We start from the raw sequence: 25,427 nt of genomic DNA on the forward strand, positions 1-25,427 counted from the left end.
GGAAAAAGGCCAGCCTCCCGGATATACCCCAAACCCTGGGAAATGAGGGGCAGGAACAGAGGGCAGGATCTGGGTGCAGACATTAAGGGCAGGGCACAGTTGAGAACAGGGAGGAGAGCCAACCAGCCAGAGGTGGACAGGCTTGCATTTTCGGCATCCTACGCAAAACCCAGCTGAGCCTGGGTGAAGAAGAGGGGTAGGGGTGTGGGAAGACACCCCCACCCCCTCACGACACAGAAACACACTAGCCAGTCTCTCACTTCCCTTTTTATTTCCACTAAGATCTGCAAGAAGCAGCACCAGGGAGGGGACCTGCCCTCCGGCCCCTGGAAGGGGCTTACCCCCCCACACCCCATCCAGGACACAGCAAGCACCTCAGGCCACTTTCCTCTGAGGGGAAGGTTGTTTCACACACACACACACACACACACACACACGTATGCACACTCTGGGCATTGAACAGGGACCTCAGGGGAAGCATATTTGCTGATCGCACAAGCCCCCAGGAGGCACCAGGAGGCAGGCCCCTAGGACAAAGCCCAGAGAAAGGGCAGCCTCGCACCCTGGTCTCCTCCAATCTGAGGAGGAAGAGCCCCCATCCTTCTAGCACAGGGGCCGTCTCCAGTCAAGGGGATTTTTTTTTTTTTTTTAGGGTGTATTTTTTGCCTTTTAGCAAGTCCCTACAAAAATAGAACTTCTCTTGGTATTTATAAATCCACGGCCCCTGGCTCTGCCTGTGTTACAGGTAGAAAAGCCATATGAGGCATTCCCTTTGGTTGCTCAGGCCTTAGCTGCCTGTTATCCAGGCCTCTCGGCCTCAGAGGTCTACGCTGCCAGGTGCCTTCAGGGGGCCCTCCCAGTCAGAGGTGTGCTCCCTCTGGAGCCGGGCACGGTAGTAGAAGAGGTAGGAAGGTAGCAGGAATCCCAGGAGTGAGACTAGCAGGAGGCCCAGATTCACCTTTAGAACAAAGAGAGAGAGAGACAGAGTCAGGTAGGTTCCTATTCTCCCGCATCTCCCTTGGGGACCCACCATGGCCTCCAACAGGGAGGAGAAGGCAGCCGTTTCACTCCAGGTCCTATTCCAGAATAATAAGCATAGCTAAAACTTATTGTGCTCAATCACTGTTCCAACAGTATCTTATTTAATATTAAGCAGCCTTGTAAAGTGGCAGAGTCTGGTGTGAACCCTGGCTAATGCCAGTGTGCCAGTGCCTACATGCTCTGGCACCCTCCAGGTAGACATGAGGAAGCGGGTAGAACCAAAGGAGTCTGGGCTGGCCAGGCAGCTCCTAAAATGGGGCCTTCCAGGCTGGGAACCTGGACCTCTGAGGATGCTGACAGTGGGATTATTTGAGGTGGTGGGAAGAGCTCCCAGGCAGTTAAAGGAGTTGGAACACATAGCCCAGAGGACAGAAGGCTTGGGGGTGCCCAGCACAGTGGCCTCCCATGGGCTTGGACTCAGTTCACACCCCTTATTACTCGCTCTGTGACTCTGGGCAAGTCATCTCAACTCTAAGTGCCTCCTTCTTAGCACAAAGATGAAGTGATAGAAGTAGATGGTATTATGTGCCAATGATACATCTGATAAGGGCTTAATATCCAAAATTTATAAAGAACTCCCACAACTCAACACCAAAAAAACCCAAACAATCCAATTTAAAAAATGGGCAAAGAACCTGAAGAGACATTTCTCCAAAGAGGACATAGAAATGGCCAATAGACATGAAAAGAGGCTCAGCGTCACTAATCATCACAGAAAGGCAAATTAAACCATAGTGAGATATCACTTCACACCTGTCAGGATGGCCATTATCAATACATCAACAAACAACAAGTGTTGGCGAGGATGTGGAAAAAAGGGAACCCTTGTGCATGTGGTGGGATTGCAAATTGGTACAGCCACTATGGAAAATAGCATGGAGGTTCCTCCAAAAATTAAAAATAGAACTACTTTATCACCCAGCAATCCACTTCTGGGTATGTATCTGAAGAAATCCAAAAAAACTAATTTGAAAAGATATATGCACTGCTATGTTTACTGCAGTGTTATTTACAATAGCCAAGATAGGGAACCAACCTAAGTGCCAATCAATAGGCAATTGGATAAAGAAGATGTGGCATGCATATATATATATATATATATATATATATATATATATATATATATATATTATGATATATATGTAAATATTACTCAGCCATAAAAAAGAATGAAATCTTATCACTTGCAACAACATGAATGAACCTAGAAGGTATTATGCTAAGTGAAATAAGTCAAACAGAGAAAGACAAATACCATATGATCTCACTTATATGTGGACTCTAAAGAACAAAATAAATGAACAAACAAAACAGAAATAGATTCATAGCTACAGAGAACAAACTGATGGTCACCAGATGGGAGGGGGCTTGGGGCACTGGATGAAAAAGGTGAAGAGATTAAGAAGTATAAATTGGTAGTTAAAAAATAGTCATGGGGACGTGAAGTGCAGCATAGGGAATATAGTCAATAACGTACCAACTATGTATGGTGCCAGGTGGGTACTAGACTAATCGGGAGAATCACTCCATAAATTATATAAATGTCTAACCACTATGCAGTACACCTGAAACTAATACAAAATAATATTGAATGTTAACTATAATTGAAAAGAAAGTACACAGTGTCCTTAGCACCCAGCGAGCGCTCTGTAAATGGCACCTGTCACTTCGTCATCATTCTTATGGGAGAAGGGTTTATGGGGAGTGGGTGGCCGGGGCAGAGAGACCAGCTTTCGGGAGGCAGATGTCAGTTCAATGTAAGGAAGCCTTTCTGACAGTACCAGTGGCTGCTGCCTTGTGCAGGAGAGGTGTTGTCACTGAGAGGGTTTGGAGGAACCCCTTCTCAGGGGAGCTGGAGAAGGTCCCTGCATATGGTGGAAATGGATCAGATCAGAACTGGGCCACTTCACATGTCACCTGGGAGCTTATGAAAAACAGACTCCTGGACCTAGGCCAAGAGACGGTGACTCAGAAGCCTGGAGAATGTGTGTCTTTAACACTCTGTGAGGGGCTCTGTTGGGCAGCCAGCTTGGGAACCCCCAGATTAGAGACTCCCAAAGGCATCTCCTGGCTGAGAGAGGGGCGAGGGATTCTAGCACATACAAGCCTCCAGCTCCCAGACTGCACCTACGAAAAGGGCTCCTGTTCCCCCCAGGACACCCCCAGTTCTTACCCAGAAGGAATTTCCTTTCAAGGGCCCCACCATGGCCTTGAAGAGCGGCTGCTGGAGCAGGGCGGACACAGCACTGATGAGGGACTGCAGGCCTGTCAGTGTCCCAAAGTGGTTGGACGGGAACCTGTTGATGAGAGGGGGTCCAAACATGAAGGCGTGTGGCCCTCCAGCCTGACATGCCTCCTGCGCCCCTCCCTGGACACCACGTTATGTTAGCCAGGCAGCATAGGGCTTACGAATTCATACTCTTCACATGTGCTCTTTGGTCCCTGGCCTAGAGGGTATATATGCCATGACTTCAGGGCCACCAAGGAGGCTTGTGACGCCTCCTGTCTATGTGATAATAGCAAGTAACTCAACCTCTCTGAGTCTGACTTCCTCCACTGAAAACAGGGATAGCCCTAACTTCACTGGGCTCTTCGTTTATTCTTAACAAATATTTATTGAGCTCCTACTATGTGCCAGCTGCCAGTCTAGGTGCAGGGAGATTCAGCCATGAACCAGACAAAGATCCCTGTCCTCATGGAGGTGGCATTCTGGTGGGGCCGGTGGTAGTCACCCAATAAGCAAGATAAAAACAGTGTCTTCGATGGTGATAAGTGCTAAGAAGTTAAGTAGAGAAACGGGGTGAGGGTGTTAAGAAAGTTGCAATTGTAGATAGGATGGCCAGGGGACGCCTCACTGAGTAGAGGACAGCTGGGTGAAGACCTGGAGAAGGTGAGACACCTGCGAGCCTTGCAAATAGCTGGAGGAAGAATGTTCTAGGAAGAGGGAACAGCAACTACACAGATCCCAAGTAGAGAACATGCTTGGGGTATCTGAGGCACTGAGGTGGTCATAGGAGGAGGGGAGTGTGTGAGCTGGGGAGAGGAAGAAGGGGTAGAGAGCTCCCATGGCCTTGTAAGTCACAATAAAACCTTTGGCTTTTTCTTTGAGTGAGACAAAACGGGAAGCCATGGAATGCCATGAAGAGACTTATGTTCTAACAGGTGTCTCTAGCTCCTGTGTTAAAAATAGCCCAAGGGAAGGCAAGGGCAGCTGAGGGGAGACCATCCAGAGGCTGCTGCAACAATCTAGGACAGAGGTGGTGGAGATGATAAGAAGGGTTAGATTTGGGCTGTGTGGAATGGGCAGCTGACACCAACATTTCAGCTCGAGCAAATGAAGGAAGCAGAACTGAGACGGCTGTAGTGAGGTTTAGATAAGGGGGTGCTGGCCAAGTGTCTCACATTGCCTGCCACGGAATAAGTACTCAGTAACAGTTAGGATATTTCACCACTATTGTAATACCCTATATTGCTCCATCATGTACACAAGGGAGAGCCCCTTGGCAGTGCCTGGCAGTGGGAACCGGAAGAGAAAAGAGAAAGGGAAATGGGGGCCATTCAACCCAAAGCCGGAAAATCGCTGTCTGGACATTTCCACAGGGCTGACGTATGGAAAGGCCAGTTTGGGAGCCATTCCACAGAGCAAACATAGGACCATAGTGTCATCAAATCAGGTATTTCAGCTTCCTCTAAGGCAGGGGTGTCAATATTGCGGCCCGCGGGCCAACTGCAGTCCGCAATCCATTGTTAATTGGCCCGCAACAAATTCCAAAAATGTATTTAGTTGACTTAAATAAACCAGGTGAGGCAATACGTACCTCACCTCGAGTGAGTGGCCTGGCTGTTTGTGTATTTTACCGCATATGGCCCTTGGTGAAAAACGTAAAGTTTGGACACCCCTGATCTAAGGGAAGCCTTTCTGACAGTGGAATTCTCCTGCAGTAAAATGGGCTGCCTCTGAGGAAGGGAGCTTCCCGTCATTAGAGGAACTTGGAGAGGGCCGTGGACCAGATGGCCTCGCAGATCCCCACCAATCCTCTCCACCCACCCCATCCTCTGAGACATCAGCATTCCAGGGAGGCTGGGGAGGCCATGCCTACCAGCAGTGGGAGGGGTGCCTTAAGGGGTATCTGGGGCCCTTGTGACTGCTCTGGGGTCCTCTAGTTATGAGGGGAGGGGTGCTCAGGAAGGCAGTTAACCCCGGGCTGACTCACACTGCAGCGTAAAGGCCTCCACAGGCCGAGTGGTAGAAACCTCGAACTATCGTGTGCAGGACAAAGGTCACAAACTGAAACCAAAAAGAGAGGGAAGAGGTTAAGAGCGGGTGTGGGAGCAGGATGAAGGATGGATGAGACGAAGAGGCCCATCTCCATCTGCCTATCTCTTGACCACCCAACTTACTATAAACACTTCCTGGAAAACCCAGAAGACAAGAACCGTGCTTCCTGGAAGGCAGGTTCCATCTCTTTGGAGGAGTCCTGGGAGGCAGACAGAGTGGGGCGGACGGAGGTGGGTACCTGGAGGTGTAAGTTGTTAATGAGGCAGGTGATGCCAAAGGCCACAAGCAGAAAGTTGGTCAGGGTGAAGGCGTTGATGGCATTGGTGAGTTTCTGGATCTTGCGGTAGCGTGGTCGGGCAGACTTGGTGGCAACCCCATCCCTGAGGAGAACAGACCGTCACTGGCTGCTGCCTCTACCTCCTGGGGAGCTCCCTGGTTCTCAGCCTTGGCTTCTCCCCCTCCTGCTGTTCCTTTGCTATCAGGGCAGCAGGAAAGGGAGAACACCGTTTCTCAAAGTATGGCTCCCCACCAACTATACCAGCATCCCCTGGGGCCTTCCTTAAAAATACAGATTCCAAGGCCTCACTACAAACCTCAGACTCTCCAGAGTGGGGCCCAGGAATCTGCATTTAGACAAAGATCCCAAGCATTTCACACGCACACTGAAGTCTGAGACTCAAGGATGGGAAGGAAGGTGGAGAATGGGGAGCTCTCACACCATTTCTCACTGGAAGCCCTAGGAAAGTGTCTCTGCCCACCAGCCTGGACAAATGTGACTACCCAGCAAGCCCCTCTCTGCAGCAAGGTCAAGGGCTCTGAGGCTGGCCCAGGGGAGAGCTCAGGAGGCTGGGATGAGGGCAGGCTGCCCATCCGTCCTAGATAGAAGGGCCCTGCTAATGGAACGTGGCCACCAGCAGCAGAGGGCAGAGGAGGAAGGCTGGGTACCAGGGCAGGGGCACCGCCAGGGGGGAGGGAAGCCACTGTGTGTTCCTTAGACATTTTCTCTCCTAGTCTCCCTCTCCCAGCCTCTCAGGACAAACAGGGACTATGGGATTAGCAGAAAAAGAGCACAGCAGTCAGAAGACGTCAGTTCAAGACCCAACAGTGGTCTCCAGCCAACAAGTTGGCCCCAAAGACCCCTGCCTCCTGGTGTTCGTACCCCGTGGGCCCCCCTGCACACTGTACCAGTTACGCTGTGTAACCAATAGAACACAACAGGAGTGATGGTGTGTCACTTCTGAGATCGCATTACAAAAGACACTGCAAATTCTGTCTTGGTCCCGCTCCCTTAGATGTCGCTCTGGGGGAAGCCAGCTGCCTCGTGGTGAGCAGCCCTGTGGAGAGGCCCAGGTGGGGAGGAACGGAACCTCCTGCCAACAGCCACATGAGTGAGTTTAGGAGCAGACTCTTCAACCCCAGTCAACACTTCAGATGACTGCAGCCCTACGAGAGACCCTGCTATGGTCTGAATGTTTGTATCCACCTCCCACTCCAAATTCATCTGTTGAAATGCTAAGGCCCAAGGGGGTGGTATTAGGAGGTGGGGCCTTTGGGAGGTGATTAGATCATGGCGGCAGACCCCTCATCATGGGATTAGTGCCCTTAGAAAAGAGGCCCCACGGAGCTCCCTAGTTCCTCTGTCACAGGAGGACACAGCAAGGAGCCTACCACCCAGAACGGCCTCACTCAACCACCCTGATCTCAGACTGCCAGCTCCAGAACTGTGAGAAATAAATTACTTTTGTTGAGAAGCCACCAGCCTGTGGTGTTTGGTTAGAGCAGCCCGAACAGACATAGAATCTGACAGAACCTTCCAGCTAAGTCAGTCCCAGATTCCTGACTCTCAGAAATTACATGGGACAATAAATGTTTAAATGTTTGTCGTTTAAAGATGCCAAGTTTGGGGGAAATTTATTATACAGCAATAGATATCCAATATACCAACGCTATCTCTTCCTAGCCTTAAGGAGGCTTTAGAGTATACCCTTTAGAGTATACCCTTTATAACATGGGTTCTAGAGCCTGCTGCTAAAAGCTGTGTGACCTTGGGTAAGTTACTTAACCTTTCTGTGTCTCAGCTTCCTCATCTGTGAAATGAGGATAATGTAGCTACCTCAGAGAGCTTTTGCAGGACTAAATAAGACAATGCAAGTTGCCTAGCGCACTTGATGGCAGCTATATTTACTATCAAGCAAGTCATGTTCCCTCTTAGCCTCAGTTTCCTCATCTGTAAAATGGGGAGGTACCTCTGTTCTCCCAGGGCTCTTAGGAAAATGAATCAAGATGCTGGATATGAAAGCACATAGAAAATGAAAAGCACCATCTGACTACTTGCTGTCACCATCCCTGTGTGGGTCACCTGGCATCTCCAAGGGCAATGCCCTCAGTGCCACCACTGAGTCCTTCATCCACGCAGTCCTTGATCCGCCAGTCCATGATATAGCCGATGAGAGGGCAGGTGAGAAGGCACAGCAGCTGCAGGCCCCCAAAGATGGAGGTGTAGAACGCAACTGGGCAGGGTGGGAAGGGAAGTGGGGTCAGGAGCTGGCATCACCACCCACTTCCAGCGGAGAAGAGGGAGTGCCAAAATAGCCTTCCTCTGACCCCAGATTCTTAGATCCCCCAAATGCCCAGGGTGATAAGGTGGGTCCAGGCTTCCTTCAAAGCAAGCAGTGGCAAGGTGGGTGCGGGCCAGGGCCCCAACTTTCATCCCCTTACCTGTCTCTGCTGCCTTTTGTTTCAGGACAACTGTCTCTGTTGGGAGAGGCAGGGGGAGAAGTCAGGGTGAGAGGAGCTCAGCCAGAGTGACCGTCCTGGGTCCCCAGTGGGCTCAGCAGCACCTCACCATGTTCCGGGCCCCCAGTCACGATGTACTCCAGCATCTTGTTCATGGCGGCCATGTAGAAGATGACCCGCAGCTGGGTTATGCCCATGGTGAGGAGGCTCCACAGGAAAATGGGGGAGCAGAGGCTCTTGCGTAAGGGGACAGACTCTGGGGAGACAGCAGGGGGCACCTCTGAGCCCCAGACCTTCCATTTCCCTCTGAATGTCCTAGCTGTTGCAGTTCTGTGTGACTTTGGAGAGACCGGGTTCTTCAAAAACAAGGGTTTGGACTTACTAGACTCCAAGTTCTTGCCCAGTTCTGTAACTATCTCAGCAGAATATTTTCAGGTGACCTCTGTACACCCTATGTTTGGTGTGGTAATAATAACTCCAGCTACTATTTATTAAGTACTTACTATGTACAGCATTCTTGACACATATTATCCCATTTAATCCAATCATACATCTGTCTTTACCACATTTTACAGATGGGGAAACTGTGGCTCAGGCAGTTCAATGACTTGCCCAAGCTCACGGGGCTGGAAGCTGTAGGTCAGCCTGACTCAGCTCACCCCCATACGTCGGCCACGGGAGGACCAGCAGCGGGGATAACACCTTCGTAACTGCACAGTGTTCTGCAGTTTACAAAGAGCTTCTGCTTTCATGACTTCATTCAACCCTCACAACCAACTTCCCTGTGAGGTGGGTGTTATTAGTGCTCATTTAAGAAATGAGGGAAGCGAGAGCAGGGTTAAGTGATCTACCCAAGTCACCTCACCTGTAACTGAGGAGCGGGACTCAAACCCTCATGTCCTGACTCCAAGACCGGTGCTCCTTCACTAATCTCAAAGTTGACACTTTGGGAAGTGGCCCCGGCAGGAGGCGGGTTGCAGCTCTTCCTGCGACCAGCAGGGGGCGCCAGCCAGCCAGGCATTGGCGGGCCTTAGCCCGGAAGCTGGCTCACCTGGCGCTATGCACCTGATGCAAGAAGCTCAGAGGTTGCAGGAAGTCCTGATGAAACCAGCTTCTCCACAGGCCTGCAGACCCTGCCCCATTCTGGAAGCTCCTCTCTCCATCACCCCAGGAATCCAGCAGAGTACTCCTGAATCTGAACTTCCCAGAGTTCTATGAGCTCTGATTCCCGTTCCCCCACCACCACCGCCCGTTCCCCAATTCTGTAAATGTGGATTACCCACCTACATCCTGGGGTGTTATGAGAACTGAAGAGGGGAGAGGTGAGCCCTTGGGCATGAGTGCTCACCAGGCGTGAGGACCCACCTTCCCCATCCCCCAAGACTGGCACCTTGACCAGACACTCACTCTCACGAGGGTTTTCTGAGGTACCACGACCGTCCTGGGAGGAAAGATAGAGGTCATTCTCCTCCAAGCTGGAGGCCTTCTGGTTCAGCCTCTGGCCCACGTTGGTCACATGTGTGTAGAAGCGGTCACCTGTGATCTTGTGATCCAGGGCCAGCCCAGTGATCTTGATTGTTTTCCTGCGAGCAGCCAGGTGGGAACAAGTGGGAACCAGCCCCACAGAGCCCACCCTCAACAGCCTGCCTCCAGGGACCTGTCCCAATCATCCCGGGGGTACCGAGCACCCCTTTACCCAGCTTTGACATGCCATTGCTAAGCTCCATAGTGCAGGGGTCATGTCTAGGTCCCTCAGAGCCCGGCCCAGGGACCAGCTTAGTGCCCAGGAAGTAAAGAGTGGATGAATCATTTTCCACTGGGGTTGTTGCCATAGAGGCAGCATCGAGAACTCTGATTGGAGTCAGAGAGCCTGGTTCCAACCTCAGATTCACCCTCCTTTCAATGGTATGACCTTAGGAAAGTCACTTTGTTCCCTGCACCTGTATTATTAAGGGAGTTAACAGAATCCACGTCATAGGGCTGTTTGAGAAGTATATGAGGGCTAAGCAGTGCCTGGCATACAGGAGACACTTGATAAATACCAGCTGTTTGATAGGCACCCTATGTGCTTTGTAGTGGAGCAACACACACACACACACACACACACACACACACACACACACATTCCCCTGGTAAACTGATAGGGGGTTGGAAAAAGTTGGCGTTCAGGCTGCCCCACAAAGTGTGGGGTATTTGATTCCTTTGTATCTCCCCTCTGGGTCCACATAGCATGTGGCACTATTGCTGGGGTCCCTTCTACTCTGAATTCCATCCTTGAAACCCAGAAAGGAACAGTCACCACGTTTTGACCTATAATGTGCCAGGTCTATTCCAAACACCCATGGGTGGGTAAGGATGAAAAAGCAGACCTCAGAGAACTCAGGTGATTTGCAAATCTAGGTCTCTCTGACTCTAAAGCTGTTTCTGTCCATCACATCATCACACCTCTGGCTTCCCCCTCTGCAACAGGGGGTCCCCCCTCCCACCCCAGCGCCCCCATCGAGCCACTCACGTGTAGCTGCTTTCCTCAGGAGCAGGAAAGGCTTCGCTGGGCCAGTTGAGGGCACAGTTAAGAAAGATGAGGCAGGCCAGGCCCGACCAGGTGAACATGATGACCATGAAGGACACACCGGCATCGTAGATCAGCTGTGGGAGGAGAGGGCAGGTCCATGAGGGAGGCCACCTGGCCCCAGACCCACCTCTTCCAGCCAGAGGTAGAACCCAGGCCTCAGAGGCCTTAGAGAAAGTCTCTTCTACCTCATTCCTTGTGTCCAATGCAGATGAGGAAACCAAGACCAGAAGATAAGAGTCAGACCTAGAAGCCCCACCATCCTCTTCCTTTTTCACTGCAGTCTCCCTAAAGTAGGGTGAAGTAGTTCCCATAAGGTGCTGACGTTGCTGGCCACAAGCTCAAAATGTCTTTGAAATTTCAATTATCTTAAAAAGACACACAAACTTTGCCTATGACTCCATACATGTTTGTTTTTACACAAAAACATCATTTCATTTTAGGTATAAAAGAGGAAAATTAAGGCTCTAAGTTTACCAGGCCAAACAGTGTTTATCCTGCCTGTTCCTGGCCTGTTCCCTCGGGGAAAGACAAACCAAAGCGGACTAAGCCTTATTTCACTTTTCACAGGTGCTCCCAGATGCGACACTGAGAGGGGAGGGGAGGTGTGCAATGCTCAGCTCAAGGCCTCCTAACCCAGGACTACTAGTAGCTTCTGAATTGATTGGGATTCTGTGCCAATGTGTCAGCCCCTCTACTGGGGAAGCAGGTATGTGAGATGGTGTCACTCCTTTTGTCCTCTCTGCCATCCTCTGCCTAGAATGACTGACGTCTATCCTCCCCCTCAAACTACTGCTCAGAGCTCCAGTGCTGCCCAGGAAAACTGCTCCTCCTGGGGGCTCCCTGGGCCTTGGGGCTCTTTCTTCCCTGTGGGCAGGACAGAGCTTCAGAGGACCATACTCCCTAATGAGTAGGGGTAAGATCTGGCTCCTCAAACCCCACTTAGTTGCCTTAGTTGAAGAGAAGGGAGAACTGCCATCTTCCATGCCTGCTGCTACCTGACTAATTGACGGCCACCCCGCCAATACACACTCTCAAACTCATTTGTACACGCTGAGCAAGTGCCTTCCAAACTAACAAATTAACTGCCCAAGGCGGAATGTGAGGGGCATGCTGTGGCCCAGCTGAAAGAGCACTTTGTTACCATTTGATATCAAAGGAAGAAATGAGGCCCCAGGCTTGCCCAGAACCAAAACTCAGGCCTTTGGGCTCTAGGTCCACCACACTGACCTGTCTAGGATCTGGCCTGGCATGGACTAGCTTTGTGACCTTGGACCCAAGTTACCCAGCCTCTCTAGGCCCAGGGAAGATGTGGCTGGAAAGGTTGGGTAAGGTCAGAGAACCAAAGGTCTTGAATGCATGAGAAGAGGATGAACTTGATTCTGTAGGCAAAGCGGGTGTGTGAGCAAATCCTCCATCTAAGATCATTCCGGAAGTCATATGAATGACAGATGGGAGAAGTGAAAGATCAGAGGCAAGGAGACCAGCTGAGAAAGCCTGCACCGGCCCAGAAGAGAGGATGAAGGCCTGGACTGAGGCAACGGTAAAGGAAAGGAGGAGAGAAAAAAAATCAGGCCCACTGGTCGGCAGCAGGGTGTAGTCTCTTCCCATGATGCCTCAGTGCTTTTCCCCCCAGAGATGGTGGGAAGTGTCCTTGAGTGGCTGGAACTGAGTCACCAGACACTAGCCACTATGTACCCAGCCCCACCCAGTCCTTGCGTAAAGGCAAAAGAAAACCCAGGGAGGGGTGGCCAGATAGCTCAGTTGGTTAGAGTGCAAGCTCTGAACAACAGGGTAGCCAGTTCGATTGCCACATGGGCCAGTGAGCTGTGCCATCCACAACTAGATTGAAGACAACGAGCTGCCACTGAGTCTGGGGAGGGGGGGAAGGGGGCAACGGCGGTTTGGAGCTGAGCTGTGCCCTCCACAGCTAGATTGAGGGACGACTTGGAGCTGATGGGCCCTGGAGAGAAACACAGTTCCCCAATATTCCCCAATAAAAATTAAAAACAACAACAACAAGAAAACCCAGTGACCTCACTGTACCCCCCAGGCAGCTCCATACCTTGATTCCTGGGAACGTGATGGCAGAAGAGGCATAGGAGCCGATCAGGAGGGCCATGATAGTGGAGCGCAGGTTCCCAAACATGTTGGGTAACTGAGGGAAGAAGACACTGCCAGTGAGCAGGGGAGACCCCCAACATCAGCCCAGGGCTCCCCCTTCCCAGCCCCGCCTGAAAAACTTGGAAGCATCCAGCCCAGCTATCTGCACAGCGAGCTCCAGGAGCAGTAGCCCCCTGAGACGCCACAGAAAAGTTCTAAGGCAAATCAATGTCAGAAATTGCTCCAACCACCCTCCTATAGACTCCCAAGGCACTTTAGCATCTAAAAGGCTCCCAGAAGCGCCCTCAAAGAGAAATTTTGTCAATTTTGTTTAACCCCAGGGTTTCCTAAGTTAGTTGCATATGGAGCCCTTTATTGTGTGATGCCTCTTTATAACCCATGGAATGGGTGTTTAAGAAACACTGATCTACTTTGTGTGGTATAGAAATGTCTAATCACTGTGTTGTACTCCTGAAACTAATATGATACTGTATGTCAGCTGTCATCGAAAAATATATTACTTTTTTTTAAAAAAAGAAACACTGATCTAGTGCAACTTATTTGACTGGTAAGAAAATTGAGGCCCAGAGACAGAAGGAACTGTATTCAAGTTCACAGAGCATGTTAATGACTTTCTCCCCTGTCTGGCCATTCTAGTCCTGAGACTCAAGGCTGTGACCATGGCTGACTCTGTAACAGGATGGTGCCCCTTAACCTTCCCAGTGGCCCCAAAGGACCCTGTTCACAGTTTCTGCTGAGCCAGGACAAGTCATGGGACAGACTAGGGAGGTGAGGGTGGGATGAAGGGAGGCCAGGTTTCCAGGAGAGGTGGTGGCTCTGACGTGCACAAAACTCCCACCAGTAGAGAATTAATTGGTCTTATGTTCTGCTCACTGGCCTGAACCAAACCCTCAGGGGAGGGGAAAGCAAAGTCATGCCGCCCTCTCTGACCCCATCATCCTCCCCAGGTCAACAGATCCCATAGCTGGGAAGGGCCTTAGAGGCTTAAACCCTCTCCACAAAAGGGAAAACCCAAGCCCAGAAGGGAACCTCAAATAACTCTGAAAAGGAAGATGGATAAACAGAGAACTGAGTCCCCCACCAACCTCCCAGTAGCTATGAAAACGGTGTGGGGCCAGGCTGACCTCCTACTCGGGGAGAGGTTTCCCTGGAACCCTGTATCTCCAAGGCACGCTGCCAAGGCCACCAGGGAAAGTGCCAGCGCTGAGAGCGTCCAGGCCCTTGTGCCGCCCTGCCACACCGCCCCATAACCCATGGGTCCCAGAGCGCTGTCTCCACCCAGAACGGCGCAGGGCCAGCCTGGCTAACCCTGGGCTGACAGGCTGGGCAGCACTGGACGTCCTGGTTGGGAACCGAGCTACCACAGAGGCCCGCGGGGCGGGGCCGGGGCTGGCGCCGGGCCCTGCCATTGGTTGGAGATTACTGGCGGCGGGCAGGGGAGGAGAGGCGGCCGGTCTGCAGGCCGAGCCCCCTAAGCCTGTCCTCTAGGCCTGCCAGGACAGGGTCCAAGGTTAGGCTTCCCGCCACGCCGCGCAGGGCAGAGCAAAGCAAAAGGGATTTAGGGCCCCGAGCCAAGTTGCACAGCGTGGAGAAGACGCTGCGGAAGGGGGCGGAGAGGAAGGGATCTGCTTCCTTAAGAGAGTTGTGAAATGTCCTGGGCTGGAATGAAGGGCTGAGGTGAAATTCGGCCAAAAACACCCAGTTTGGTGGTGAGGCGGCCCTCATCAGAGATAAACAGCCCAGCCAGAGATAAACAGCCAGTTCCAGAGGCTGGTCCACACAGAAACCGCTTACCCCATCACACACTCATAAGCCTTGAACGCTTATACTGATTCACCCACGTACATAAACATACACGGTCAGAGTGACACACACAAAAAACTGACACATATGCATAAGAGGGCGAGACCTGTGAAAAAGCCATTTTTGTAGGTCAAGTAAGATCAACATCAGCAATTTTATACGGTTTGATAGAATATACTCACAAATACATTTGCCTTCTCACGCCCTTTCTGGTGGACAGCACCACACACACTAGGCAAACACACACATTGTCCCAAGCTGCTCTCTTCCTGTCACTATCGCATTACCCAGTTTTATTTTCTTTCCAGCACTTACGACTACAGACAAAATTGATTAGTTTACTTATTGGGGGGATTGCCTGTTCCCCCAAACCCTGAATGCAAGCTCCAGCAAGGTGCAGGAGTTCAGTTCTGTTTGTGCTATAGCCCCAGTGTCTAGAACAGAACTCAATAGACAGTATGGGCTCGACACACACACACAGTCACACACACACACACACACTCACACACACACACACACACACAGTCACACACACACACACACATTTGACCTGTGTCCACTGGCCCTTCTCCACTCTCACCTTCACTCTCTCCTACCCCCACCCCATTCCTGGTGCCCCGCTGCCAAGCCGGAGCCTGTCATACTCACCGTGAGTGAAGAGAACGTTAGGCAGATGCCACCAAAGCCATTCAGGGACAGTGCCAGGAATATCAACGGAGAGAGAACTGGGAATGGGAGAGGGGTGAATGAGGGCATTTGGGAGCTGTGGGAGGCCAAGGGCAGGAGCTGGGGTAAACATCACCTTTATCCCACTCATTCTTTTCCATGGGGGTATGAGAGGCCAGACCTCTCACCTTTGGTGTCCCAAGAGGCCAGGGCCATGAGGGTGCAGGATGCCGCGAAGGTGGCACTGTGGAGATGTGGGGGGGGGGGGTTGACTGTTAACACTCGAAGCCTCCCCTCCCCCTGCAGCACCAGTCCCTGCCCTCCAGCTCCCCAAGGCCTGGCCCCACCACCTCACCTGCCAACCAGCCGTGTGGGCCGGGGGCCAAAACGGTCCATGAGGATCCCCAGTGGCAGGGTGGTGGCGCTGAGCACAAAGGAGCCAATGGTGAAGCCCAGGTTGAGCATCTCTTCCTGGGAGTCACAGCTGGGCCACCGGAGCTGTGCATCCTGGGTAGCATTGGTGGTGTTCTCAGCTGAAGAGGAGGAAGGGAGGGCTCAGCACATGACAGCAGGAGCAGCTGGGCACAGGAGAGAGTGGCCTGGCATCAGGGGTCCTGCACTCAAATCCCATGCCTCTGATTTACTGCCAACCAGGTGGGGACGGGGCTCCAGAGATGGCAGTGACCAGTATATGACCCCAGGGCTGCCAGACACCCAATCAGAGGCCTCAGCTAGCTCAAATGTGCTCACGGACACCACAGTATTTACCAAGTTGTAACATTCACTCAATGGCCAAGCCTAGTGGGTCATAGACCCCCAACAGGAAGCACCCTCGAATCCAGGGACAAGTCAGTGAGTGATGCTCAGTTGATGTAACAAGATTCACTTAAAACCTACAGGAAGCTCGCCCCATAAATGACATTCTGATAAAATAATAGCTAATATTTATTGAGCACTCAACTATGTACTAGGCACTGTTTTCAACAATCACTGTATTAGCCCACAGCAGCCCCAGGAGTCAGCTAACAAAGTATCTCCAGTCTCCAGATGATGAAACTGAGGTGCAGAATTAGGACCGTAGCACTGCCCTCCAATACCCCTTGGAAGTTCACTTGGAGGACGTGTCCTCCAGGTAAACTGCCAACTTGGAGTTGAGACAAGTTAATGAAAAAGGCTAGTGGGGGAAGGAGGGTGATTTCACTTCACTCAAAGCTCAGTGAGCCATGAGGTAGCTGCACCCTGCCTCCTATTTGTTACTTAGCCATCATTGCCAAGGGCAAACTCAGGGTGCACCTGGAAGGCAGAGCGGTCAGGGTCTGAATTCCCACCACCATCCTTACTAGCTGTGCAACCTCAGACATGTAACGTCCTCTCTTTGATCCTCAGGCCCCTTGCCTGTAAAAGGGAGCAGGGAATGTCTAACCCTCAGGCTCTTCAGGAGATCAGTTGGAGAAGGTGAACAGAGACCTTTGTACAGGGCCTGGCCCAGAGAGGGAGCTCCCGAAATGGCTGATGAAGGGGAGATGATGGCCCCCCTGGAGGGTCACAATGTGATCAGCCTCTTCTCTAGGTGCTGAGGATCCTACAGTGAATAAGACAGGAGGATCTCAGCTCTTGTGAGGCTTATATTAGTGCACAAGGAAAAGAGCAGATGCTGATTTAAAGAATTACAGGTGCTGTGACAGGAAGATGTAACAGTGCCTGGTTTCTGGGAGGGGGATGGTATCTGCCCTCAGTGGTGACAATGACCCCTGACTTCAGATATCTGAAGGGCATGCATTTGGCAGAAGGGTGAAGTGATCTCACAAAGAAGACTTTCACATCATAAGTGCTGGCCAACCAGGTGAAAAGCTGCATTGGGCCATGGGGAGTTTCCATCCATAGGTACCAGCTGCCAAGTGCTCAGGCACCTGGAAGAAGTGATTAGCAGTTGAGACCACACAACTTAGGGGTTCAGGCGAGCCCCATAATTTAGTGATTTTATGATCACTGTTCATTTCTCCACCAGGTTTGTCTGCACCCATTTATTATTCCATCTACTCACACTAACTGGATATCTGCTATATGACAGGCACTGTGTTGGGACAGTGGGTAATGCAGGAAGAAACACAAAGATCATTTAGGCCAGAGGCTGCACACGGCGGACCAGCAATGGCCCACACACAAGTTTTGCTTGGCTTGGAAATTTTAATTGAGTGCCAGTTTAAAATCAGGAGTTATCACATAAAAAATCCAGAAGCCTGGCTTCTCTTTAAGAAGTCAGAAGATCTGGCCATTGCTGAAGCTGAGTAGAGGGCACCCCTTTTCGCCAGGGCTTGCCTTCTCTAGGTCACCCAAGTCTTCACCTCACTTTTAACTCTCAGACATTAGGCATCTTACATCTGTCCTGATTTGCCAATTATTAACTGCCTGGCCTCTGTTGGCCTTTTAGTTTGCAGCCCATGAATTAGACACTGTCCCTCCTTCGAAGTCTCTGACCGTCAAATGACCCTTGTCTCTCACGAACAGTCCTACTACCTCTCAATTAATTAACACCTACTTTGTGCCAGGCTTTTTTTGTGTAGCATCTCATTGAATCCTCACAACCATAAAAAGCGAGTATATGATCCCCATTTTATAGCTGATGAGGCTCCAAGAAGCAAAGCAGCTCACAGCCACACAGCCCCTTACAGGCAGTCTCAGATTCAAACTCAAGACAATTTCCAGCACCAACGCTTCTCCATTGTATCACAGAACCTCTCTGTCCTGTACAGGGCAGCTTAGCAAGTTGCCAAGCAGATGCGTGAGCTGGCAAAGAAATCCATTCTTCCACTGGTGCAGAATTCCAGCCCCCGGGGTTGCTAATAGCTCCAGGTCAATTAACACATTCGTTTCTCTGGTTTATCGATCAGCCTCTTGTGAGTTTGACTAATACGAGCTAGTTCCTGAGACCTGATCACTCTGTGTGCTTGAATAAAGCCAGACTTCTGAGGCAAGAGGGATGCAGGCCAAGAAGCAAAGACCTCTTAGACCTCTAGCTATGTCAAGACAATAGAAGAGGTCTTTGAAATCCAGCCCAACTCTCTCACTTTGACAGACAAGTCAAGTGAGGCATAGGGTGGGACAGAGAAAACATACTTGGTAAGTGACAGAGTTAAGCTTAGACGCCAGGGAAAACTGTGTTTCCCCAAGTGTGGTATACACAACAGATGGGGTGGGTGCTCAGGATGGGTTTAGGAGGCACATGGAATGGTTTTGGGTGTTTCATAGCTATTAGCTATTTGAATCAGTATCAAAACACACACATATATACATACACACATACAAGTACGTGTTGTTAGGGATATATATGTATGTATGTTAGAAACATACGTGTACAAATGTGTATGATGTGTATGTATGTTTGTAAGTAACATCAAACCCAAGATTCCAAGAATATTACACTTTAAAATGAGGTTTATTTTTTTTAAGTGGGTTGATTTAAAAGGAAGTACTAAGTAAATAATAGCACCTATAGCACATAGAAATAGTGAGGTCATGGAGGTGAACTACAAATGACTAGGTCTGGGAAACAATGGAAAACAGGATCATCGTTCATCCATCTGCCTGTGGAGTCCAGAGCATGGCTAAACGCTGGCTCCATTAGCTGTGCTGCTGAAACCGAGGCTCTGGTAGCCCATCTGTGAAATGGGGGGAGTGGTGGCAGCCACTTGTGAGGCTGGCTCTGAGGGTTGCTGCATAAACACTCACAAGACGATCCTATTTTCTTGGTCTCCCTGATCAGTGAGCCCTTCCTCATCCCCTGTTTCTTTGCTTTCCTGCAAATGACACAGTCACATTCACCAAAACTCCCAAAGGATTGGGCTCTAGCTAGTAATCTTGTCTATGTCTGGACTCCCCCAAGCTTAAGGAGGTCAGAGAAGGAGGTCTACACTAGTCCCACGAGGCCAAGAAGAAAGGTTCCAAAGTCAGATTTGGGGTTGAATGTTTGCTCTGCTCCCTGTTTATTACCTGTGTGACCTCAGGCAAGTTACTTAGCATCTCTGAGCTTCAGCTTTCTCTTCTATAAATAGGGTCAATAATAATACCTACATCACAGATTTGTTGTAAGGACTAAAGATCTAATTAGCAAATAGAAAATGCTCAATGAACTTCAGTCACTGTTTTCTTATTTCGGCACTTATGTGGGATATACAGTAGTGTATGATAAACTGAACTGCCCCTGCCTAAATTCTGAGTCACACAGCCCTCTTTCTATGTGATGCCCCTACAGGTGGGTTACCACCCACCCCAGGGTGTACTTCAACAGAGGGACAGCAGAAAGCACTGAGAAGACAGAGGGCGCGGCCCCAAAGACAACTTAAGTGAGGCATGGGGTGGGACAGAGAAAACATACTTGGTAAGTTAGTGACAGAGTCAAGCTTAGAAGCCAGGGAAAACCCCAAAGCTGACACTAATGAACTCCACATTTGTTAAATGACATCATTTGGTCCTCACATCACTGCTCTGCGGCAAGGAGGATGAGGGTTTTCCACTCCACTGCACAGACTTAGAAGTGGAGATCCAGAGAAAATAGGTGATTTGCCTAAGGTCACACAGCAAAGGCTGGCAAAGGGGGGATCCAGAGCCACCAGTTGTCTGAATTTTGCAATTTTGCTCTCATTTCATTTTTACAACAGCCCTGCAGTAGGGGTTATTGGTTCCTTTTTGCATATGGGGTAACTGAGACATTAAGAAAGTTAAGTAACTGGCTCACATCAGCCAACCGTCACATAGGAGAGTTGGAAGTCATGCTGTCTGCTTCACACATTATGGGGACACAGTTTCCTGGGCTGATTTTGTGTTCTTGGGACCATATAGAGGGAGGCCAAGACCACAGCGAATGAGGCTTCAAGAAGCAGAAAATAGGCACTTTTGATAGGGCAGCATGACTGAGATAGAATGGGATATAGCACCCCCAATCAGCCTGATGTCTCAAGGACTGAGGCTGGAGTCCCTTGAATGAAAGAGTGGTGGGGGAAGAGAGACATGTGGTGGCCTGCTTTCCAAAAACAGGCAAATAAGTTCTGAGAATAGGAGGAAGGTTCACGTTGGTCACCTCTAGAGACTCCAAACAACCAGGCTCAGACACACACTTACTTCTGGGCAACTCAAAACCCCACCCAGGTGGATATCACACACCACATACAAAACTTAACTCCCCATGGACCGAAGATCTAAATGTAAGCTAAAATAGAAAACTCTTAGGAGAAAACATAAGCACAAATCTTTGCAACCTTAGCTTAGGCAATGGTTTCTTAAACAGGACACCAAAACACAAATGGTAAAAGAAAAAATACATAGATTAGGCTTCATCAATATTGAAAACTTTTGTGCCCCTAAAGTGTTGTGCTTTTCACGTGAAGAATGTGAAAAGACAACTCACAGTGGGAGAAAAATTTTGCAAATCACTATCTGATAAGGGACTAGTATCTAGAATATAAAGTACTCTTACAGCTCAAAAATAAAAAGGCAAACAACCCAATTTTAAAATTGGCAAATGCTCTGAACAGACATTTCTACAAAGAAGATATACCAAAGGCCGAGAAGTACACAAAAGATTTCCAACATCATTAGCCATTAAGGAAATGCAAATCAAAAACCACAAAAAGATAATACTTTATGTCCACTAGATGGCTATAATACAAAAGATGAGCAATGACAAGTGTTGTCTAGGGTATGGAGAAACTGGAACCCTCAATACACCGCTGGTGGGAATGCAAAATAGTGCAGCCACTTTGGAAAACACTCTAGCCATTCCTCAAAATGTTAAACATAGAGTTACCCTTATGGTCCAGCACTTCCATTCCTAGACATATACCTAAGTGGAAAGGAAGCATATGTCCAAAGAAAAACTTTATGTGAATAGGAGCCTTTTTCATAAGAGCCAAAAAGTGGAAACAACCCACATGGCCATCACTGATGAATGGATAAATAAAATGTGATAGATCCAGTCAATGGAATATTAGAAACTAAGGCCTAACACATGCTACAACCTGGAGGAACCTTGAAAACACCATGCTAAGTGAGAGAAGCCTGTCACTAAAGACCACATATTATAAGATGCCATTTAGATGAAATGTTCAGAAATCTATTTTTGTCATAGGCAGACCTATGACAGAAAGTAGATGGGTGATTTCCTAGTTCTTGGGGGTGAAGGGATGAGTGGGGAGAGTAGGTATTGATAATGGGTACAGGGTTACTTTTTGGGATCAAGAAAATGTTCCAAAATTGATTGTGGTGATGGTTGCACAACTATGAATATGCTAAAACCATTAAATTGTATACTTTATTTTTTGTTTTGTTTTTCTTTTCACGCATTAGGTACATTTATTCAACTGCAACTACTTTTTTTTTTTTTTTTAGTTTCAGGCAACTGCAACTATTTCTTCAAAGACCATTTCTTTATTTATTTTTAATCGTTTTTTAATTTTAGTTTTGAATTTTTCAATTACAGTTAACATACCATATTATACTAGTTGCAGGTGTAAACTTAGTGATTAGACATTTATATAACTTTCAAAGTGATCACCCTGAAAAGTCCAGTATCCTTATAACATCATATATAGTTATTACAGTATTATTGACTATATTCCTTGTTCTGTACTTTATATTCCTATAACTATTATTAAGTTGTATACTTTAAATGGGTGAATTGTAAGATATGTGACTTATATCTTAATAAAGCTCTTGTCCATATTTTTAAGAAGCACAGGTGGAGGGATGGGCAGTAAAAGGGAAGCAGGAGTTTGGGGGGGGTGATGGAAATATTCTCAATACTGACTATGGTGATGGTTCCTGAGGTGTATAAATTTGTCAAACCTCCTCAAAATGTGTGATGTAAAGTAGTTTTCAATAAAGTTGATTAAAAAAAAACATGTGGAGAAGGCAGGAAGAAGCTATTGGATTGGCAGGGGTTGGCATCAAAGCCACTAGGACAAGTCCTCTCCAGTCTTGAGGGTAAACAACTCAGATGGGACCTGAACTCCCCACCTCCATTTGCAAATGGGGCTCCCCAAAGTCCTCCTAGCTCTCTGCCTGGTTCTCTTAGTCACCCTGAAACACCTATCATTTCATCCCAAACCTAATCCTCCTGACCCAACCAACCTCCCCAGGCCAGCTACCAACTCTAATCTCCACCTGCTGGGGCCCCCATCACCCTGTAATTGGGCCATTCCTCCACGACACCAGCTGTTTCCTTACAGATAACCTTGGCATGGGCGGAGCAGCCTCCAAGGCCTCAGCTTTCTTCCCACAACCAAGGCAGGTGCCTGCAGGGAATTGAGTTGAGGACCCCCCGCCCCCTGCCCCGTAAAGCCAGGAACTGAATGATACTAATGTTTATCAACCACCATGGACTCTCACAGCACCCTTGTGGGATAAATACAGAGGGCGCCAAACAAATGCATACACATTTTAAGAAAGGACATAACTATCAAAATTGTAATACTAAATATATACCGATAACAAAAGATGAATACAAGTCACATTTGACTTCTGCAATTACAAGAGGTGCTCAAAGTGGTAACCATCAGTGACCAGACACTTGTGATTACAGCGAACTACTGCTTGAGCAGCATTGACCAAAGTGTCCACTTGTATACATTTTTTTGGCACCCCCAGTATTATTATAATATTATTCCCATTTTGCAGACCAGGCAAATGAGGCTCAATGTTTTAAGGAACTCGCTGATATCACTCAGCTGGTAAAACTTGTGGAAGCTGGGATTGGAACCCAAGCTGGCCTTACCCCAAGACCCTGTTCCACAATATGGAAGTTGGAGGAACAGAATAAGCAGGGGGAGGACCAAAATCCACATCCATCCAGCTCCTTAGGCTGAGCTTGCCAGCACAGCTCTCCTTCCCAGAAAAGGAAGATAACCCTTCCAGCAGACAGCCCAGGGCAGTTATTGGTCAGATATGGTTAGGTTATCTTACATATGGAATATTAGAATTTCCACACACTCACTGGGGGTCACACACAGTCCAGGTTATTGAAATAGAAAATGGGAATACTCCTGGATGCCTGAGACTAAAAGTTAATAGTCTCATTTCATTAGACTATCGATGAAATGAGTTAATAGTCTCATTTCATCAATAGTCTAATGAAATGAGACTATTAATTTTGTACAAACAGGTGATTTGAAGATCTGGGGGTTCAAGGTCCTGAAAAAGGCATGCAGGCCCTTTACATGCAACCCACTCTGTAGGTTCTCCTGCGCCTTATTTATTCTTCCAGAAATCCTTCACCAGCGAGGTGTACCGGCAGCACTTCCCTTCTAGAAGTCTTCATTTTGCTCTAGACCTGAGGCTGCCAAGGGCTTAGGACTCTGCTGGTCCATCCAGCATCCGGATACCCAGCAGGATACCTGGCATTCAGTGAAGACTGGATTAGATAAAGGAGGCAGAGTGGGCAGAGTGCTGCCCATTCTCTAGATGAAGTTTGAAGAGGTCAAGAAGTGGCCTCTCCAACTCCCTGCCCAATGCCCGGGTTTAAGGAGCCCTGCTTCCTGTCCACTCAGCCACCTGTCCTTCTCTGGTGTCCACCTTCCCCCTCTGCTTCCCCTCCTCCAGCCTGGCGGGCCCCTTCTCTGGCGTACCTGGGCACATGCTGGAATAGAAGCCCTCGCTCTTGAGCATGATCAGCAGGGAGGCCCAGCCCAGGAGCACGGCAGAGAAGAAGAGGTTCTCCAGCACGGCCGTGCAGGCCATCCACCAGCGCCGCCGGTACGCCTGCTGCAGCGTGGGGGCCATGCTGGCCACGAGCCTGCACAGGAACAGAGCGCTGAGCGAAGGGCCCCCCAGCGGCCCCTGGCTAGGGTCCTGCATCATGGTGACTGCTGAGCCAGCCCACGAGGGGGCATTCATGGAGGCCCCATACAGCCCTGGGCTTCCCAGCGGGTGCCGCCGAGCTGCCTCAGGGCGTACTGGCAGTGCCAGGGGCGCACGTGGCATTGAGTTCCCGCCGGGCCACTATCAAGACAACGAAGGTCCTGTCTTAGCTCAACAGCTTGCTGGCGCGCTGCCGGGCTCTTCCACCCAGGCCAGGACCGGCAGAGCCCCGTTTCCGGGGGCCAAACCCGCACTTTCCCAAGTCCCCAGAAGTCAGCAAGGGGCAGAGGGCACTCTGAAGCCACCGCTGGCCAGTATCCTGCCTCCCGCGCCAGAAGGGACCCCCAGAAGCTAGCGGGAGGAGGAAAGGGAAGTCTGAGGCTGGCCTAAGACACCGCTGCCCCCACCCCACTCCCTTCCTGTGGCCTTTTAGACCACTCCTCTCCTCTGGGACTGGGCGACAGCAAGCCCTCCCCCTTTCCGCGCCAGGCGACCAGGGTCCCTACGGTCTCTCGATGCAAGCCAACAGCTGCCACGTGGACTGAGACCTAGACCCGGCCCTCCTGCTCCCCTGGTGCCCCGGGGCACCCCTCACTCACTCCGTAGGGCGCAGAGCTACACGCTGCGAGCCTCGGAGCCCTCCCGCCGGCTCCAGCCAGGGGAGGGGGCTCCCGCTCCGGCAGGAAGTCCGGCGGCCGCTGACTTTATAAGGGCAGTGGCAGCGGACCGGCTGGCGGGTGTGTTTACCAGAAGGGAAAGAGCCCGAGCTCCCCCCGCTGCCGCCGCGGCGCGGGTGTGTGGAGCGGCCAGAAGGGTGAGACCGAGCAAAACAGAGAGGAGCGGGTCAAGGAAGGGCAAGAGGGAGGAAAGCATGAATCCGTTCTCCCCCTCCGGGGGAGGGGGGCCCTCAGTACCCTCGTCTGTGAAATGGGGCTTTGGATTCAGGCACTTCCGCGGGTCCGTTGGACACCCCCAAGAGTGTCGTTCTGAACAGAGAAGTGCGGCCAGAGGGGGCCGAGAGGAAGAGGGGAGTCGGAAGGAACAGAGTAAAGGGGAGGAAGGACGCGCGGGGAGAGACTGGACAAGGCGCTGCGGGACCCAAGGGCTCAGGTAACGGGTTTTTTTGTAGAGCCTAGGAGTGTCGGTGGCAGCGGACCCAGGTGGCTCCCGGCGCATGTGCAGCCCGGGACCCCGACCCCCACCCTCTGCTCACCTCGGGTGGGGGGCAGACGCCCCTCCTGCAGCCGCGGACGCCTCTGGGAGCGCAGCGCCTAGGCGGCGCGTCCGCACTCTCGGTGTCCCTTGTCGGGCGGGCCCAGCCTTAACCAGCACCCGCGCTCAGCACTTTGCTGCGCGCCG

At 50.2% G+C, this 25,427-nt stretch overlaps 1 protein-coding gene across 4 annotated transcripts; it reads right to left on the bottom strand.

Annotated features, from left to right (window-relative positions):
* Positions 1 to 254: 254 nt before the first annotated feature.
* SLC43A1 (solute carrier family 43 member 1) lies at positions 255 to 25,421 on the bottom strand. Of its 4 annotated transcripts, none has more exons than XM_019715405.2 (15): positions 25,282 to 25,421; positions 23,837 to 24,003; positions 15,574 to 15,751; positions 15,407 to 15,462; positions 15,201 to 15,277; positions 12,691 to 12,783; positions 10,569 to 10,702; positions 9,464 to 9,639; positions 8,166 to 8,312; positions 8,039 to 8,074; positions 7,680 to 7,830; positions 5,559 to 5,700; positions 5,256 to 5,329; positions 3,215 to 3,338; positions 255 to 958 (listed from the first exon to the last, which is right to left on the bottom strand). In XM_019715405.2, exons 2-15 carry the CDS (start codon positions 23,988 to 23,990, stop codon positions 818 to 820), a joined length of 1,683 nt encoding a protein of 560 aa, XP_019570964.2. In that variant the 5' UTR covers positions 23,991 to 24,003; positions 25,282 to 25,421; the 3' UTR covers positions 255 to 817. The 4 variants fall into 4 exon arrangements, with proteins under 4 accessions (XP_019570964.2, XP_019570967.2, XP_019570966.2 ...); XM_019715408.2 differs by lacking the exon at positions 25,282 to 25,421 and adding an exon at positions 24,668 to 24,801; XM_074336407.1 differs by lacking the exon at positions 255 to 958 and adding an exon at positions 2,329 to 2,906.
* Between the last annotated feature and the right edge of the window lie 6 nt (positions 25,422 to 25,427).

The sequence above is a fragment of the Rhinolophus sinicus genome, linkage group LG06 (assembly GCF_036562045.2).
Source record: "Rhinolophus sinicus isolate RSC01 linkage group LG06, ASM3656204v1, whole genome shotgun sequence".
Classification (NCBI taxonomy): domain Eukaryota; kingdom Metazoa; phylum Chordata; class Mammalia; order Chiroptera; family Rhinolophidae; genus Rhinolophus; species Rhinolophus sinicus.

What these genes read in the sequence shown, in the direction of transcription:
- SLC43A1 (XM_019715405.2), bottom strand. Translation starts at nt 23,990, where the DNA reads ATGGCCCCCACGCTGCAGCAGGCGTACCGGCGGCGCTGGTGGATGGCC. An exon ending in CTATTCCAGCATGTGCCCAG is followed by an intron (nt 15,752 to 23,836) that starts GTACGCCAGAGA and finishes CCTCCTCTTCAG; the next exon opens with CTGAGAACACCACCAATGCT. An exon ending in ACAAAAGGCAGCAGAGACAG is followed by an intron (nt 7,831 to 8,038) that starts GTAAGGGGATGA and finishes CACCCTGCCCAG; the next exon opens with TTGCGTTCTACACCTCCATC.